The sequence below is a fragment of the Exophiala spinifera genome (assembly GCF_000836115.1).
Source record: "Exophiala spinifera strain CBS 89968 unplaced genomic scaffold supercont1.8, whole genome shotgun sequence".
NCBI classification, from domain to species: domain Eukaryota; kingdom Fungi; phylum Ascomycota; class Eurotiomycetes; order Chaetothyriales; family Herpotrichiellaceae; genus Exophiala; species Exophiala spinifera.
Window position 1 is genome coordinate 750,982 of NW_015622520.1, and position 15,754 is coordinate 766,735.

Sequence of the window (15,754 nt, forward strand, 5' to 3'; positions counted from 1 at the left end):
CGTTCACTGCGGCATTGAGGGTCTGACATTCAACATGGACAACAGAGGCCTTGGGTGAAGAATAGAGAGATTTCACAATCACATAGTAATCATGATGGAGACTCAGAAGTACAGGTATGGATGAAGCGAACCTGAGGTCAACGTTTAGTGCGGTGACCACAGGAAGAGTGCGAGGACTGCCTCTTACTAGTACGAGTCCGCGTTCTTGCCTTATTGCACGAGTTAGATGCACATGAAACCCGATCTGAAGCTTCATTGAGATAAGCCTTGCAAGTGATGTCATGCCGAGAAATGCGCAGATCAAGCATTGTATCACTTTCGCCCAGGAAGGAAGGAGATAGAACCTCGATTCCTTGCTTTTTACAACACTTGATCGATGCCCGGTACCTCCGTACACTAAAGAAAGCTAAGCCGATGCCTGCCAACTCCCTATTCATCCTTGATCAAATACCCATGTCTTCGCTTTCTCTGCTGTACCTTTTTGCTTCTCGACGTTTACTCCTCATTCAGTCCAATTGTTGTTTGTCATGGTGACTCCGTGGTGAGATCCTTCGGTCACTCACTCACTGGTTGAAGTGTTCTACCTTATTCATCTCCAGTCCGCCCTTTGTTCACAATCCTTTTGTATCATGGACTTTCGTTTATTGCTTGTCATCCTCCTCTCCGCCCTCCTGACATCTGCTCTCCCGGCCGAAATCTCTCACGAAGAAAAGGCCCTGATAACTCCTGCTCCGACACCAACCCTCGCCATCTATGCGGATTATGCAGCCGTGAGACGGGGAATTCTCAGTGATATCACTGCAGACCTAGATTCCTATGTGAACAGCATATTCAGCGAGCTTGGAACTGCCATCCCTTCATACGTCTCTGATGGCCTGTTTCCCAACTTTCAGAATCTACCCACTGGTAGTGCCGTAGCCAGCTCAGTCGGTGCAAAGAGTACCGACCTGGCTGCTTCTCCTACTCAGGTGCTTAACATACCTGGCTATGGCAACTGGACGAGCAATGGCTGGAATCTGCGTGTCCATGGGAATGTCTACAAAGAACCAAACATTTCAAACGCCACAGTCGACAAACTGGCCAATTTCTTCTTGATCGACACCAGTGTCGCTGATCTACCACCTTCAGAACAAGACCAAGCCAGAAATCTCACGAGAGAAATCTACGTCGTCCAACAGGCCAATCAATCAGTAACTATGGACCTCCTTCCCGGTCCCGAGTTTGGCTCGAGTGGACAGCCTGGAGGAGGGGGCGGAGTAACTCCAGCTGGGGGTGAAGAAACTATTACTTTGCCATATCTGACCACACCAGAGGGGGATTTCGATGTGTTCGTGCCTGTTTCAAACTCATCATTGAGCCTGGCACCTGGAGTGGGTGACGTTCCACCTCAAAGACTGAACGTGTATGCTCAGGGCACATTATCGGGTAACGCTACATCCTACCTGGTATCCGACCAAGGCTTCACCATAGTCAGCGATATCGATGATATTCTGCGAGTGACAAAGATTTACGAGCCAAAGCAAGGATTGCTCAATACCTTTGCCAAACCGTTCACGCCCTGGATGAACATGCCAGAGATATATGCGAATTGGTCCAATAGCATACCCAACATGCACTTTCACTACCTAACGACAACCCCTGAGCAAGTGACCCGCAACTATATGCAGTTCATCTACGATACCTACCCTGGTGGAAGTGAGTCTCTTCTCTGTCTAGAGACTTGATCATATCTGAACGTGATGCTGACGATCAAAAAGGCTTCGATACCCGCCCACTCAATTTTAGCGATGTCTCCGCAACTTTGTCCATCCGCAAGGCACTCCTTGTTAAAGTCTTCCAGACCTTTCCGCACCGTAAATTCATTTTGGTAGCTGATACCAGTAACTCAGATGTGATGCGCGATTATCCTGAAATGGCGAAGGAGTTCCCAGGACAGGTCCAATGCATATTCTTGCGCAATACATCGTCGACAGACTCTGGAGACAAATTTCCGTACAATACTGAGGGCTTCAAAGATCTCAATCAACAGTCATATATGTTCTTCAAAGTTCCGGACGATTTGATGGGCCTGGATATTGTTAACGGGCAGTGCTACAACGCCAGCATTCCCCAGAACTTGACATTTGGCTATCAAGGCTTGCCTTTTGGCATCAACCTTGGTGATGGGAGCTCGAATAGCAGCTCAAATGGCAGCTCCAGTGAGGGTGGAGCATTGCACTCGGTAGATGCCATATCCAAGATGGGAACGTTGGTCATGCTCGCCATCGGAGCTGTGGTCTTTAATATCATTTGAGCGCCGATTTTGGGCCCAGATTCGATTGGACTCATAATTCTTGTGTGAATTCATGAGGGGTCGCTCAACTGGCAGCCCCTTGACGTATCTTGTACAAGCAGGAGCTGTCTTTGTCTAGATGCTCTAGAAAATGGGCCACCTCTCATCCTCAAAAGGGTATGCTACCTACCTGTAAAAGTGGACTTCTGTATTAGCATCAGTACCCTTGAAACAATTCATGCCTTTCGGAGGAGGATCTTTGGAGACATGGAGTCATCCGCACTGTTACTAGATACCTAGGTACATATCTAATCCTCGTGTCTAGCAGAAGAGAACAAATACGAAGGACGAACGTAATACTGGTTCAATACACACAGTCTCTAACATTTTCATAGCACGTGGGGGTGCAAAGATCCTGTATTGTAAACTTGATACAGCCCATGTTCTGGTCATTCCACCAACAACACCACCAGCATTTCACTGCCAACTGTCACTTTCTCGCAGTCCCGCAGGTACCCACGAAACACATCAACCACACTGTCCTGTCTCCCTGTGGATTACAGCTTGTGAATACCTACTGCACCTACACCTCCCCGTGTGAAACCCAGCACACCGCCAATTCGTTCCTTTCTACCTAGGTATATCATGCTCGCGCTGTGCCTCTGAAAGTCCCTCGAGGTGTTCACCGACTAGAACATGGCCCCAACCACCTCCCCGAAAGACCGAGTATGGTCTCGAAGAGAAATCGAAGGATTGATAGCAGATGGACGAAAGATCTTCATACTTGACGGTCAGGTGGTCAAGGCCGATGCCTGGTGTCCTTTCCACCCTGGAGGAGACAAAGCGATTCAGCACATGGTAGGAAGAGATGGGACAGACGAGGTTCGAGCATTACATTCCCTGGATGCTCAAGCACGCATGCGGAAATATGTTATTGGGAGAGTCGAGGGTCGTTGGATCAACTTCACTCCCCCAATTCAAGGTGGATATTTCAGACCACTGTCCGCAAACGACGATCATGAGGACGACACAGGTTCCCAGACCGACGGCGAGTTAAGCAGCCGCTCAAACACGAGTGTGCCACCGTCTCCCATCTTCGACGCTGTTGACGCCAAAGTCGAAAAAGCCGTTGGTAGTTCATCTGTCTATGCAGCGTCTCCAAAAGACGCCATCGACATCAAGGCAAATCCCATCGAAGCGAAGCTTTCTGCAGAGAGGGCTTCTGACATTCTAAAATACCCCTCCCTGGACTATGCTTCTCAGGATCGGATCGTCGCCAAATACCGAGAGCTCGATGCTCGCATCAAAGCTGCCGGATTATATGACTGCCCATTTTCGTCTTATGGGGTTGAAGCGATCCGGTATTCACTCTTGTTCGCTGGGTTCCTGGTAGCCCTGCATTACGGCTACTATGCTATTTCAGGCATCTGTCTCGGAGCACTCATCCACCAGCTTTCCTTCACCGTCCACGACGCCGGCCACATGGGGATCACGCACAATTTCCACATCGACACCTGTATTGGAATCTTCATCGCTGATTTCCTGGGAGGGCTGTCGGTCGGCTGGTGGAAATGGAACCACAATATCCACCATATTGTCACGAACTCTCCTGAACACGACCCGGATATCGAACATATGCCCTTCTTCGCCATCTCGACCCGCTTCTTCAGTAGTCTCCGCTCGACATTTTACGAACACGTCATGTACTTCGACGGCTTTTCCAAATGGCTGATTTCGAAACAGCATTGGCTTTATTATCCCATACTCCTCTTTGGCCGATTCAACCTCTATCGTTTGTCGTGGATGTACCTCATCCTCGGACAAGGTCCCAGGAAGGGCCCTGCCTGGAAATATCGGTACCTGGAAATCACGGGAATCCTTTTCTTCTGGTTTTGGTATGGCTATGGCGTGGTGTACTGCTCCATCCCCAACAACTGGGACCGATTCGTCTTCTTCATGCTTTCGCACATGGTCACAATGCCCCTGCACCTCCAGATCACTCTGTCCCATTTCGCCATGTCGACCGCGGACTTGGGTGTGCACGAGTCGTTTGCACAGAAAATGCTTCGTACAACAATGGACGTCGACTGTCCTACCTGGCTTGACTTCTTCCATGGCGGCCTGCAGTTCCAGGCAGTCCACCATTTGTTCCCTCGCATCCCGAGACATAACTTGCGCAAGGCGCAGGACTACGTGAGGGAATTCTGCGAGGAGACCAATATTCCATACGTCATCTATGGCTTCGGCGAAGGGAACAAAGAAGTCATTGGACGTCTGGAGGAAGTGGCCAAGCAGGTCAAGGTGTTTGAAGAGTGCAAAAAGGCCTGTGTCAAGGACATTGCTGAAGGACGCGGTCTTGAGCATTGAAGAACAGCTCATACACGGTGCTCCGTGGGATATTAGAGACAAGGCCGTTGTGTCTAGGTGGCTAGATGGCTTTCTTGACGAGGTAATGCGCGCTCATGCTGAAGCGTATGATGATCAGATGCGAATTAAGATTGAATATAAACATGAACATGAATATACATATACACATACATCGGTAGGATAGCTTGTTGGACAGGGATGGGAATAATGAACATCCCAGCTTTACGAAGGACTTCCTTTTAAGAACTGAGACCCGAGTGGGCTTGTAGTTTGATTGTGCAGTACCATACATTTACTTTCAAAGGAGTGTTTCTGATCGGGTCTGGCCCGACAGATTTGATTTCAAAGTTGCAGATGTAAACGATGAAAAATAATAAGACCAATAAGACTGATGATGTTTATCAACGCTGCAGGTCTAAAGCCCAGGTGGTTTAGGAGGTGGGTATGTAGGTAGTAAAGGTACCTGTAGGCAGGTAGGAGGGTGATGCATTTCACTCCAAATTCGTAATTGCCGGGGATCCGTCAATCATGGTCTTGTTGTATCCTCTTCTTCAAAGTCGATGCATCCTCCGTCACTGATTTTGAACGTGAACCCGTGGCTTTGTCTTCGTTGAAGCCCCCTTTGCCCCTCGAGATCGCGCTTCCCACCAGCATTCGTACTCGCACTCTTAGTGACAGTGGCGACTATCCTTGCAGACCGCACGGCGTCGAACCGCTTCTCTGCGTCTCGAAGACACTCTTCCAGTGACATCTGCGGCGCAAACTGCGGAACACGAGCCTTGTCCAGGTGTAGGGTGAGACTGGCGTATGCGGTCCACGGTGATATCGCTGGTGTAGTTTCATTGGGTGGTGGTGGTGGCGGCGGTGGTGGTGCTTGTATCGGTGTCGGTGTCTGATTCTGAGCGGGCCTAGCATAGACCGATCCAGTAGTGCTCGTACTCGTAGTGTTTGATTCTTTGGAAGCAGGAGTATGAGTGTTCGGGTTCGTGGTCGTGCTAAACACGACGGCGCATTCGAATTTCTTTTGTACGTTCTGCAAGCGCTCGATGATCTGTGATGTCCGCGGTCGAGGACTCGGCTGTGGCGGCGGCAGTGACGGGGCCCCGGTACGAGTAGTAGTGGTGGTGGTCTCGGTGAACGACGGCCCTGGCACTGCCGTGCCTACCCCTACCCCTACTCCTGATCCTCCTCCTCCTCCTCCCGCTGCTGCTGCTGCTGCTGCTCCTGCTGCTGCTGGCATCCTGGGTTGCAGACGAGCCATGTCCCTGTCCAGTCTATCCTGCCAGTAGAACGAGAGTGCGGAATCAAGAACAACAAGTCCCAGAGGGCGATAGATACTGGAGTGTTTGGTCCTGTCGAGGAGCAGTGTCGGTAGTGAGTCGAGGATCGCGATGAGGTGTGTTGACGATTGAGGACGGAATACGAGCACGTGAGTTAGGGCATCGCGAGCCACGGTCTGATGGAGAGTCTTGTCAGAGCCCAGAGGTGCTGTCATGTCAACTCCTTGTCGGTCTTGTTGTTGTGCTCGCGTAGACGACCTTAATGATAATAGTAGACAGTGCTGCATTGTTCGGTGGAGGCGGGTCGCTGAGAAGGTACCATCGCTGTCAATGTACACCACCATTGACTCTCGACCGCCGTGGGTCTTGGGCAGTGCTGCCAGGGCGGAAAGATGGTAGAGGAGCGTCGTCTTGCCGCAGGAGGATTTGCGGGATGTTATTTCGACGGTTGTTGTCGGTGAGGTGAGTCTCTGATATCCCCGATGCGGATGCGAGATGTCGTGACGTTCATCTTCGCCTTCGACCTCACCACCGCCTCCGCCGCCACTGGGGTCAACTTCTGGAGCTGTGATGTGTGTTGTAGGTATTTCTAAACCCGCCTGTCGAGTCGTCGGAGGTCCGGGGACGTTCCGTACGCCCGCGGGATCCAACAAGGCATGAAGCCTGGCGAATGAAGTGGTCGTGACATCTTGGCTGTGAGGAACTGGAAGTCGATGCGATCTCAGTCTGACCTCTGCTAGAAACTGGCAAGTCTCAACGGTATCTCGCCGTTAGATATCTTTTCTTCCAGCGATCGGTACAGAGTGCTGGGGGTGTCACGCCAGGCTATAGGCTCTCTCGGTGGACGACCGGGTGCTTAAACCCTCGACGACCACCAGGACAGTGAAACAGCGGAAGGCGAAGTTCACGCCCGTGGACTATAAGTTGACGGGCACACATGTTGGAGACTCACCTGCTCGAGGCTCTCTTCCTGCACATCCTCCAGAAGTCTGGCGCCATACTGTTCCGCCGACATGCTCGCGCCATTATTATCAGAAGACCAGTGTGTGTATGGTGAATCGTTAATGATTCCGCGACAAACGAAAGTGAGGAAGGGTGGAATAAATAAAAAAGCGATATCTGGTATACCCAGGGTACCTAGGGTATCTAGGATACCTAGGATAGATATAGGTAGATAGATCCCTACCCGACCTATATTAGACCTTAGTAATTTTTGCTCAACACCCACCACCCTACTCTCCCCGGGGAGCCCAAAGGACCCAGGCAGGACACAATTGCGTTTCACGGATTACAGCATACGAGGGTATCTATTTACGTCCCTGACCTAGTACCTCACAACAAGAACTGCAGAGCGCAAAGGACAACCATATACCCGGCTCCGTACCTAAAGGCTACATACAGGTAGGTAGGACAAACCACTCACTCATCAACCTCACACAAATGGCGCCGCCCACGCACCCGTTCCCGCTCAGCGCCCTCGACCAGCGCGTGCAATACCACACCGCCGACTTCAAGGAAAAGAGCAGGAAACTAGGAGACTTCGACCTGAAGCGGGACTGCGAACTGCTCGAGCTGGTGCAGTACAGTTGCACCACGCCCGAAGAACAAGCCGAGCGGCTCGTTGCGAATCCGCATGCAGACATTGGCATGGAGTGCCACCCGTTTGTACGACTGTTTAGAAAGTGAGTTCTCTCTCTCTCCCACACACCTCCCACACGGGCAAATCACCTGAGAGGACACGAGATAGCTTTCTAACACAAGCTTGCGTGATACAGGTGCGAAAAGAACGGCAAAGTGTTCCACGTCGAGACCACAGCTTGGGAGGGCGAGCATGCATGGAAACCACAGCCAGGATCTTCACGACCGACATCAGCAGCTAGGAGCACCAAAGCCGACGATGAATCAACCATAAATGCCATCACGAGATACGCTACTTATTTCTGGTCTGAAAAATGAGCCTCATCTGAGCGGCCGCCTTGGGGGTATCACTATCATATGCAACATCTCCAATCCTCCGTTTTTCAAACCCATCAACGCCGACGCTATGTAATAATGACCAGTCACGAGCTTGCTTCTCTTGCATCTACGAAGGATGGCTCAGGAGCCTTTTCGCTCAGCATCAAGCGTCCCTTTTCCCGGCGCCTTCCTCTTGACTTGAACGTCATCCGGCATCCGATAGGCCTTTTCGCTGGTGACGATCGGGCCTAACTCGAAACCGCCGGGTTCCTTCGAAAGAAGACTGCGCAGTGTCTCTTCAAATATCGCCGCCTCGGATATATTGATGGTGTTCTTCGCGCGTTTCCGCGGCCCCAGCGTAAACCTGGGCCTGGAGGTCGGCTCAATCGAATGTGTCGCATCCAGCTTAACTGCGCCAGCCAATTTGCGGAGCGCCTGTTCACCCAGCTTTCCTTCCTGCGTCGCCAATTCGCGGATCTTCCTGTTGTCGACTTCTCGATAAGGAAGGACAGGTGTGTCACGGAAGGTATGCGCCGATGGAAGCTTTGGCAGGCCCTTGGTGTTGAAGGTGAACTTCTTTAACTCGTCTTGTCCATCGAGTTCGGGGCCGAGGAATGAAGAAGGGAGTTCGACAATATTGTGAAAAGAGTCTTCGGGAGGAGGAGTCGGGTACAAGGGAGGATTAGATTGTGGCTGCGACGGGTAGGGTTTGAGTTGGTCGTCGAGTCTGGGGATTTCACGTACTTCGATGGCGGTCTCGAAATCAGTCGCGATGGGAACACTTCGACGTGCTGCCAACATTGATCGGCGAACCATAGAGAGTACTTTGAGTATGACTATATCGTCATCATCAGCGAGGTCGAGAGGGGTCAATGTTTGGATGACAGCGTACATTCTTCAGTGGCCGCGGTAAATGACTCCAGCGCGACCGACTCGATGTAGGGATCTGGAATGTTTTGCTTCAGCGCCTCGGCCTCGCAGATTGTCTTGACACAGTCCACGAGCAACTTGTCGACGAGGTGCTGTTCGACGAGTGCCGGCTCCCTCGTGGGGATGGACTGAGCCTTGTGTCGCATGACATGGTGGTGATGGTAGGGTTGTTTGCGTCTGGGGGAGATCGTCGACATCTGTCCAGAGACAGACTTGAGAGGATGTGTGCTCTGGCGTGATGGGATTGTTGAAGTCGCAACACCCGAGTTAGGTGTCCAAGTGCCTTGGTACCAACTTAGGTCTAGAGTCCTAGGTCTAGGTAGGGTATCTGTCCGTACGGAGAGGGCGCAGGGTGGTTCGGTCAGTTATTACAGCATACAAGAAAGTGGACTGATCCCTGATCCGAGCACAGGCGAGAGAGCAAACGTGCCAAGACCCGCTGGGCTCGCTCTCGCAACTTCACCTGCGGATCTTTGAGGGAGCTTCACTACTTGTTTGGTAGCTATTCAAACGACCTTCATTCACGCCTCCAGCCACACCGTCCCGACCTCTGGTAGCCGTGTGTGCGCGCGCTGTCTCTACAGCCCTTTCTTGCAACGATCTACAAAAGCTACGACGCCAGTACAATTTGAGCTCCGAGAGAGAGCTTCGATAGCGAAAATATGGCCATCAAACCAATCACAGGAGTACGTTTTTTCCAATCTCGACAGTCTGGCCCAGCACAGTTACTTGCTCACCTGAGCACATTTTTGTCTTCGCCGCCACCCTTTTCCTCTGCTGAACCGCGTTGTGACTGACATGATGTGGTTTCTTTGCAGATGCTCCGACGAGGTCTCGTCTTGGATTTAAGTATTGCACTGGGTAAGCGGAACCCTTTTCCCGACCTTCCCTACAGTCCATTCTCGACACAGGAGAGGATGGCGCCGCACAGTGCAGGCATAGGATCAAACGTCCAGAAGAACACACATGCACCCACCTACACACGCACATACCTACCCACCCACCAATAATCCATCCTTTGCTATCTCGGGAACTCACGGGACTGTACGGATAAAGAGGAATTGAAAGCTGACAAAGTTACGGTGATTTCCAGGTCTGGGAACGACATTCGGATATCTATGGTGGTATGGTAAGTAAATAAAACACCAGCGCACTCGGTGTATATCATACTGTCACCGGGAGAGCATGGCTCCCCCAAAGCTGCAATGCAATGTCTGTATCGAAATTCCAAACTAACAATCCCAGGCTATCACCTGCCCCGCGTCCGAGCCCGAGACAACTTTTACGCCAAACTGGAAGACGAACGAGCAAGAGAGGCCGGATTCAAATAAAGCACCCGTCGATTGTCATGGCATGATGGTGTGGTGAGGAGGAGAGGTGATGGTCTGTCTGTTCTCAAACCAAACCAGACGGCCAGCCAGGATGTTTATTTGGGCTGCCGACCTCGAAGCTGTACATATTGAGCAAAACCACAAAGATTGCAAAAGGAGGTCGATCATCGTATGCTGAACATCTTTTGCTACTCAATACTTCTCTCTCCGGGTGGGTTGCATGCTTCTGTTTCAATTGGCGTGACCTTCCCAATAGATGACTAGCTGGGGTTTGCCGACGTGCAAAACCAGTATTATACATTTCGACTTTGAGTAGCATCAATAAGTCGCTCAACGTACACGTATCAATCGTGGACAGATCTGTGTCTGTCTTATCTCGCCGTCTCTCATCATCCCAACTTCCCAAGATACTCCGTAGGTAGTCATGTCATGCATGATTCAAACATCCACCCCGCCGTCTACAGGCCTGCCTCCCTTGGACCACTGAGCGCTCCATCTAGTTGGCCGATTTCTTCTTCTCGACCTTGAGCGCCTTGTTCCACGCGTCTTCAAAAACGGCAGGCTTCTTGCCTTTGACTTTTCCTTCCAGATCGACATTGAGGTACCTTACGACCTCGACACTTCCAGTACCGACGTTCATCGTCTTGCCGACAATGACGCTCTCGCTCACGCCCTCGATCTTGTCGATCTTTCCTGCAATGCCCGCGTCAAAGACGTGATCCGCCGTCTTTTCGAAACTAGCCAGTTGTAGCACGCTGTCGCGCATCTTGGCCAGGCCGAATCGCGTGATGCCCAGGACCTCGCCCTTGTAAGTCATCACGTCAGCGAGCAGGGCCATGTGTCTAGGGTCAATAGACAGAGACTTCATGACCTCCTGGATCTCCAGGATGATTTTTGCACGAGCAGCCTCGATCCCAAGGACCTGCAGAGTCTCGACAACACTGTTCGTCTGCGTGTGATACGCGTCGACACCCTCGGTGTTCATGCAGTAGCGCAATCCATAACCTTCCACCATGACTTTATGCATTTGAACAGGCTTTCCGTCGTCTTTGGCGGGCGCCTGGGTAGCGCTCGGTGTGGCGACTGGTTCTTCAGTCTTGACTCTCGATTCAGGCGACGACGTGGAATTCGACCCTTCCTCGTCTTTGACCTCGAGGTGCGCCGACCGGCTTTGTTCGGCTTCAGCCTTGATGCGGGCTGTCTGAGCACGTAGTGCCTTGATCTCGTCGCTCCGAGGATCATCTTCGGCCATCACCACTGCTCTCGTTGCCAGCGGGTGGCCGAGAACGTGCACGCTGGGCAAGATTCTGCGGAGGGCTCGTAGTCGGAGGAGTTTCTCGTTTTGGCCTTCTTCGTCGATCTTGGCGGCATTACCGCGCTTGGCCGACTTGATGGCACTTTCAGTCTCGAGAACGACTTCGCTTGCAGATTTGATCCGAATCCGCAACTTGGCCGCCTTGAGCTGTCGGTGGCGCTGGATCGCAAGGCAAATGTCCTGCACCGTCAGATCAAGGCCAAGCTCGGTGATCGTGTCAAGGCTGATCTTGAGGAGAATGCTGATGGAACGCATCATCGGTAGTGTAATTTCAATACTCTTTGCGACATCTTCGAGGTAGAGACACTCAATACGGCCTTTCACAATACGCCCGAGTGATTCTGGGATAGACAAATCTCGACGACGTTCCAGACGACACGTGATGACAGGCGTACTGATTTCTTTGGATGCGTTGATGATCTCCTTGATTCGAGGCACACCGGCCGTGAGCGACATACCTGCGACACCAGCAAAGTGGAAAGTCTTCAGTGTCATCTGTGTACCTGGCTCACCAATTGACTGTGCGCCAACAGCGCCCACGGCATGGCCTGGCTCAACACGAGCACGTTCGTATTTCTCTAGGCAGAGATTGATGAATGCTTTCAGAGTCTTCTCAGAGACCTTGGACGTCATATCGAAGCGATCCTTCGTGGACGGGGCCGCCTGGACACGGACGACGGATTGGTCATTCGACTCGGATTTCTTTTGCTTCTTGACGGCCTTTGGTGAAAGTGGCGCAACTGAGGCTGCCTTGCGACTGGAGCGTCGAGCTGGACTCGATACAGATTCATTTTCACCATCGTCGTCATCAGCGTCAACCTTACGTTTGCTCGAATTAGAGGCTACTGCTGGTGGAAGAGCAAATGATTTCTTTTGTACTTTCGCATCCTCGACCGACCGGACCTTAGCCATGACGAAATCGTGGATGGATTGCAAGAATGCACGATGGCTTTCGTGCTGATCGACAAATCTGTCATCGTCGTTGTCATATGGGAGCTCATTCCCGTTCAAATCAACACGGGTGAGAAGACCACGGTTTGGCGCAAGAATTTCTTCCATGGTGGTGAATATTTCGGTATCACTAAGACCAGGGTCGTTCATGTCGAAGGTAGTGGCTTCAACGTGAGCAAATGTACGTTCAAAATCGACCGGCTTTGCACTGGCCTCCATGTCGACCGGATCCAATTCATCGTCACCAAAGCGGAATTGAACAATATTGGATGCCGAGTTCCGTACCGTGCGGTCATATTGTGTAGAGAGATCCTCGAGGGACTTCATCAGCCGACGCGACATGTAACCAGTCTCTGCAGTCTTGACAGCTGTGTCGACCAAACCGACTCTTCCACCGACTGCGTGGAACAAAAACTCGTATGGGAGTAGCCCACTGAAGAAGCTATTGGATACGAATCCTTTCGATGGTGGCGATCGCTCATGTTTGGCAAAGTGAGGCAGAGTGCGGTCTTGGAAGCCATCGGCCACACGTTTGCCTTCAATATCCTGCTGTCCTAGAAGCGCGGCCATCTGTGTGACGTTGATATTCGAACCCTTGGACCCGGAAATAGCCATGACCATGGGAGTGTTTCTCTTGCTGAGTTGAGATGTCAAGCGCCCAGCAATGTTCGTACGAACGGTACTCAGTACTCTGATTTGTTCGGCTTCAAGTGAGCCAGCGTCGTCGAGACCAGGCTTCCTCTTCAGCTTCCCGGCTTTGGAGGTCTTGACGAATTCTTTGCATTCTTCGAAAACCTTTGCGATCATGTCGGCCTTCTCTTTTACCAGTAAGGAAGGCGGAGTCACATCACTAATGCCGACGGTGAATCCTTGATTGCCCAGCCATCTTGCACAGAGTTTGGACAGTCGGTTCATTCCTTGTGCAGCTGCATCTGGACCGAAGTCACGGTAGAGGATGTAAAAGACCGAATTCTTCTTTCCCGAGCCAACTGTAGCCTTGTCCATTCTCCCGCATAGGACCTCGGAGTTGCGTATAACCAGAAAACTATCATCCTGGAGATCCCGATGCAGGCCTGGATGGTACTGATTATGATCTCGACAGGGAGCATCAAGATTGACTGTCACTGGTGACTGTTTGTTCGGTCTCATTAGAACGCTGAAGACTTGTTTACCTGTCCAAAGAGTTTCTGGCTTTATGACAGCTGGTGGAGGTAGCTCGAACTTTGTGTCAGGTTCCAGCATTCCCATACAAATGGTAACGAATGTCTTCCTATCGAAGAATTGATCGAGAGAGCTGAGAAGGAAAGAAGCAGTAATGAAATCCTGGATGGCCGAGATGATGGGCTCGCCGTTCTTTGGCGTGACAATATTGTGCTTGACGCCCATCAAAAGAGTGGCTTCGGTACGCGCTTCCTCTGTCTGAGGCACATGCAAGTTCATCTCGTCTCCGTCAAAGTCGGCGTTGTAGGGGTTGCAGACACATTCGTTGAGTCGGAAGGTACGATGAGGTCGAACTTTGACGAAATGACTGAGAATACTGAGTTTGTGCAAAGATGGCTGACGATTGAACAAGACAATGTCTCCATCTTCAAGGTGGCGCTCAACAACGTCGCCTTGTTTGAGTTCTTTCGCAACAACGTATGGTTTGCCATACTTCAAGAAGATGCGGAAGTCTCCGTCTTTTTTCCAAACATAATTCGCCCCGGGCCAGACATTGGGGCCGTTGCGGATTCTCTTTCGCAGCTTTTCTATGTTGATATCATTGACAACTTCGGGATATGTCATGTTCTTGGCGACCAGAATAGGTACGGCGACTTCGTCGATACTTAGGTTGGGATCAGGAGAGATGACTGTGCGACCAGAGAAGTCAACCCGCTTCCCGGATAGGTTACCTCGAAAGCGGCCCTGTTTGCCTTTGAGGCGCTGAACAAAGCCTCTGATCTGTTTTCCAAACTCCCCTTTTGCAAGGCCTGGCACGTCACTATTAATGTACATGGCCAGTTGAAGGGAGAGATAATCCCAGTGTTCAATGACAGACTGAACGGGAGCGCCTTTCTCGATGGCTTCTCTCAGGGCGGTGTTAGCTGCGACGATGTCACCCAACTTCGCAGTAATGTCATCCTCAGTGCTGGCACCTTCTTGTCCCACCGACGGCCGGATACACACCGGTGGCGCTGGAATGTACAGCCAGAGGAATGACTCGGGTTTGGCGGAGCGAAGTCCCAGCAGTTCTCGGTCAGCTTGCCGTATACGTCTAAACAACTTGAGGGTTCGTAGAGGGTTTAGATCGTCCATAGCTTTCTTGAGGTGCTTGTCAAGCTCTGAATTCGACTGCTTCGCATGGTTGAACGAGCTGTCAAACTCGACCTTCTCAGGCGGAGGAACCTTCTTTAGAGCTGTGGAAGAATTGTAGGACTTGAAGCGATCATGAGAAATTTTCAAGGAATATGTTCCAGCTTTCCTGACAAGACCATTGATTGCACCACATTCAAAACATGTTTTTGTCTTCCGACATTGGTCCGCAACTCTTCGTACGATCGCAGCCTGTCTGAGACTGTCATGCTGCGCTCTTCGTAGGGCGCCTATGAACTTCCGTCGATCGGTTTCAGAAAGGAGGATGCAGGAACAGTCCTGACAAAGTTAGTGACTTTGGTCCAGAGCCTCGGAGGCCAGAGTGCGTGCCTTGCAAATGCTCTGCAGTATCTGAATGACCTTTTTGAAGTATCCCACATGGAATGCTGGAAGAACCAGGCGTACGTGACCGAAATGGCCATTGCAGGTCTGTAATTGTTCACCGCAGGTCGCACAGGTATCTCGCTTTCCGGAGACGCCCATGCGCCTATCTAAAGGTCCATATTCGGCGTAAGTGCGACCTTTGTCGAGATCGAAGAGTCGGCGGTCTGCAAGTTCGACTTGAGATTGATTAATGATGTCTTGGTCGGATCTGTAGAATTGTCAGAGAATATTCCTTCATGCGCTCACCCCGAAATCTCATACAAAACTCCAAAGTGCAATTCTTTGATCACTTTGGGGGCATCGTTGACGACCTGCTCTTTGCCCGGCCACTGATTTGAGACCTGTGTAGCCACAGGCATCCTGCCTCAGTTGTCACCGCACCGCCTTGAACGTAAAAAACAAGCGACACATCTGCTTCTTCGAAGTGAGGTTTCGCTCGTCGTCAGATGGGAGAGGACTATCGCATGACCAAGCAGAAAATTAATTGTGAATATGTCGCAGGCATCAACATACGCCCAACGTCAATTTTGTTGCGGCGATAAGTCTAGTGATTCTTTAGGTGGGCGACCAGCAGAATCCAAAATCTTTCTCCAAATTTCAGACCAGCCCCGCCGAG

The 15,754-nt window shown here is 51.2% G+C and overlaps 6 protein-coding genes across 6 annotated transcripts; 3 read left to right on the forward strand and 3 right to left on the reverse strand.

The window, feature by feature from the left end:
• Positions 1-629: 629 nt before the first annotated feature.
• PV08_10287 (uncharacterized protein) lies at positions 630-2,293 on the forward strand (the record flags this gene model as incomplete). The annotated part of the gene is made up of 2 exons (XM_016384602.1): positions 630-1,695; positions 1,758-2,293. 2 exons carry the CDS (start codon positions 630-632, stop codon positions 2,291-2,293), a joined length of 1,602 nt encoding a protein of 533 aa, XP_016231204.1.
• A 675-nt stretch (positions 2,294-2,968) lies between these two features.
• On the forward strand, positions 2,969-4,639 carry PV08_10288 (uncharacterized protein; the record flags this gene model as incomplete). The annotated part of the gene is made up of 1 exon (XM_016384603.1): positions 2,969-4,639. The coding sequence occupies one exon, from the start codon at positions 2,969-2,971 to the stop codon at positions 4,637-4,639; it is 1,671 nt and encodes a 556-aa protein (XP_016231205.1).
• Positions 4,640-5,165: 526 nt separating this feature from the next.
• On the reverse strand, positions 5,166-6,934 carry PV08_10289 (uncharacterized protein; the record flags this gene model as incomplete). Its single annotated transcript, XM_016384604.1, has 2 exons — positions 5,166-6,662; positions 6,872-6,934. The coding sequence occupies 2 exons, from the start codon at positions 6,932-6,934 to the stop codon at positions 5,166-5,168; spliced, it is 1,560 nt and encodes a 519-aa protein (XP_016231206.1).
• A 425-nt stretch (positions 6,935-7,359) lies between these two features.
• PV08_10290 (uncharacterized protein) lies at positions 7,360-7,875 on the forward strand (the record flags this gene model as incomplete). The annotated part of the gene is made up of 2 exons (XM_016384605.1): positions 7,360-7,601; positions 7,695-7,875. 2 exons carry the CDS (start codon positions 7,360-7,362, stop codon positions 7,873-7,875), a joined length of 423 nt encoding a protein of 140 aa, XP_016231207.1.
• Positions 7,876-8,016: 141 nt separating this feature from the next.
• Positions 8,017-9,002, reverse strand: PV08_10291 (uncharacterized protein; the record flags this gene model as incomplete). The annotated part of the gene is made up of 2 exons (XM_016384606.1): positions 8,017-8,711; positions 8,768-9,002. The coding sequence occupies 2 exons, from the start codon at positions 9,000-9,002 to the stop codon at positions 8,017-8,019; spliced, it is 930 nt and encodes a 309-aa protein (XP_016231208.1).
• A 1,630-nt stretch (positions 9,003-10,632) lies between these two features.
• PV08_10292 (uncharacterized protein) lies at positions 10,633-15,497 on the reverse strand (the record flags this gene model as incomplete). Its single annotated transcript, XM_016384607.1, has 3 exons — positions 10,633-15,033; positions 15,160-15,346; positions 15,400-15,497. The coding sequence occupies 3 exons, from the start codon at positions 15,495-15,497 to the stop codon at positions 10,633-10,635; spliced, it is 4,686 nt and encodes a 1,561-aa protein (XP_016231209.1).
• Positions 15,498-15,754: the final 257 nt, after the last annotated feature.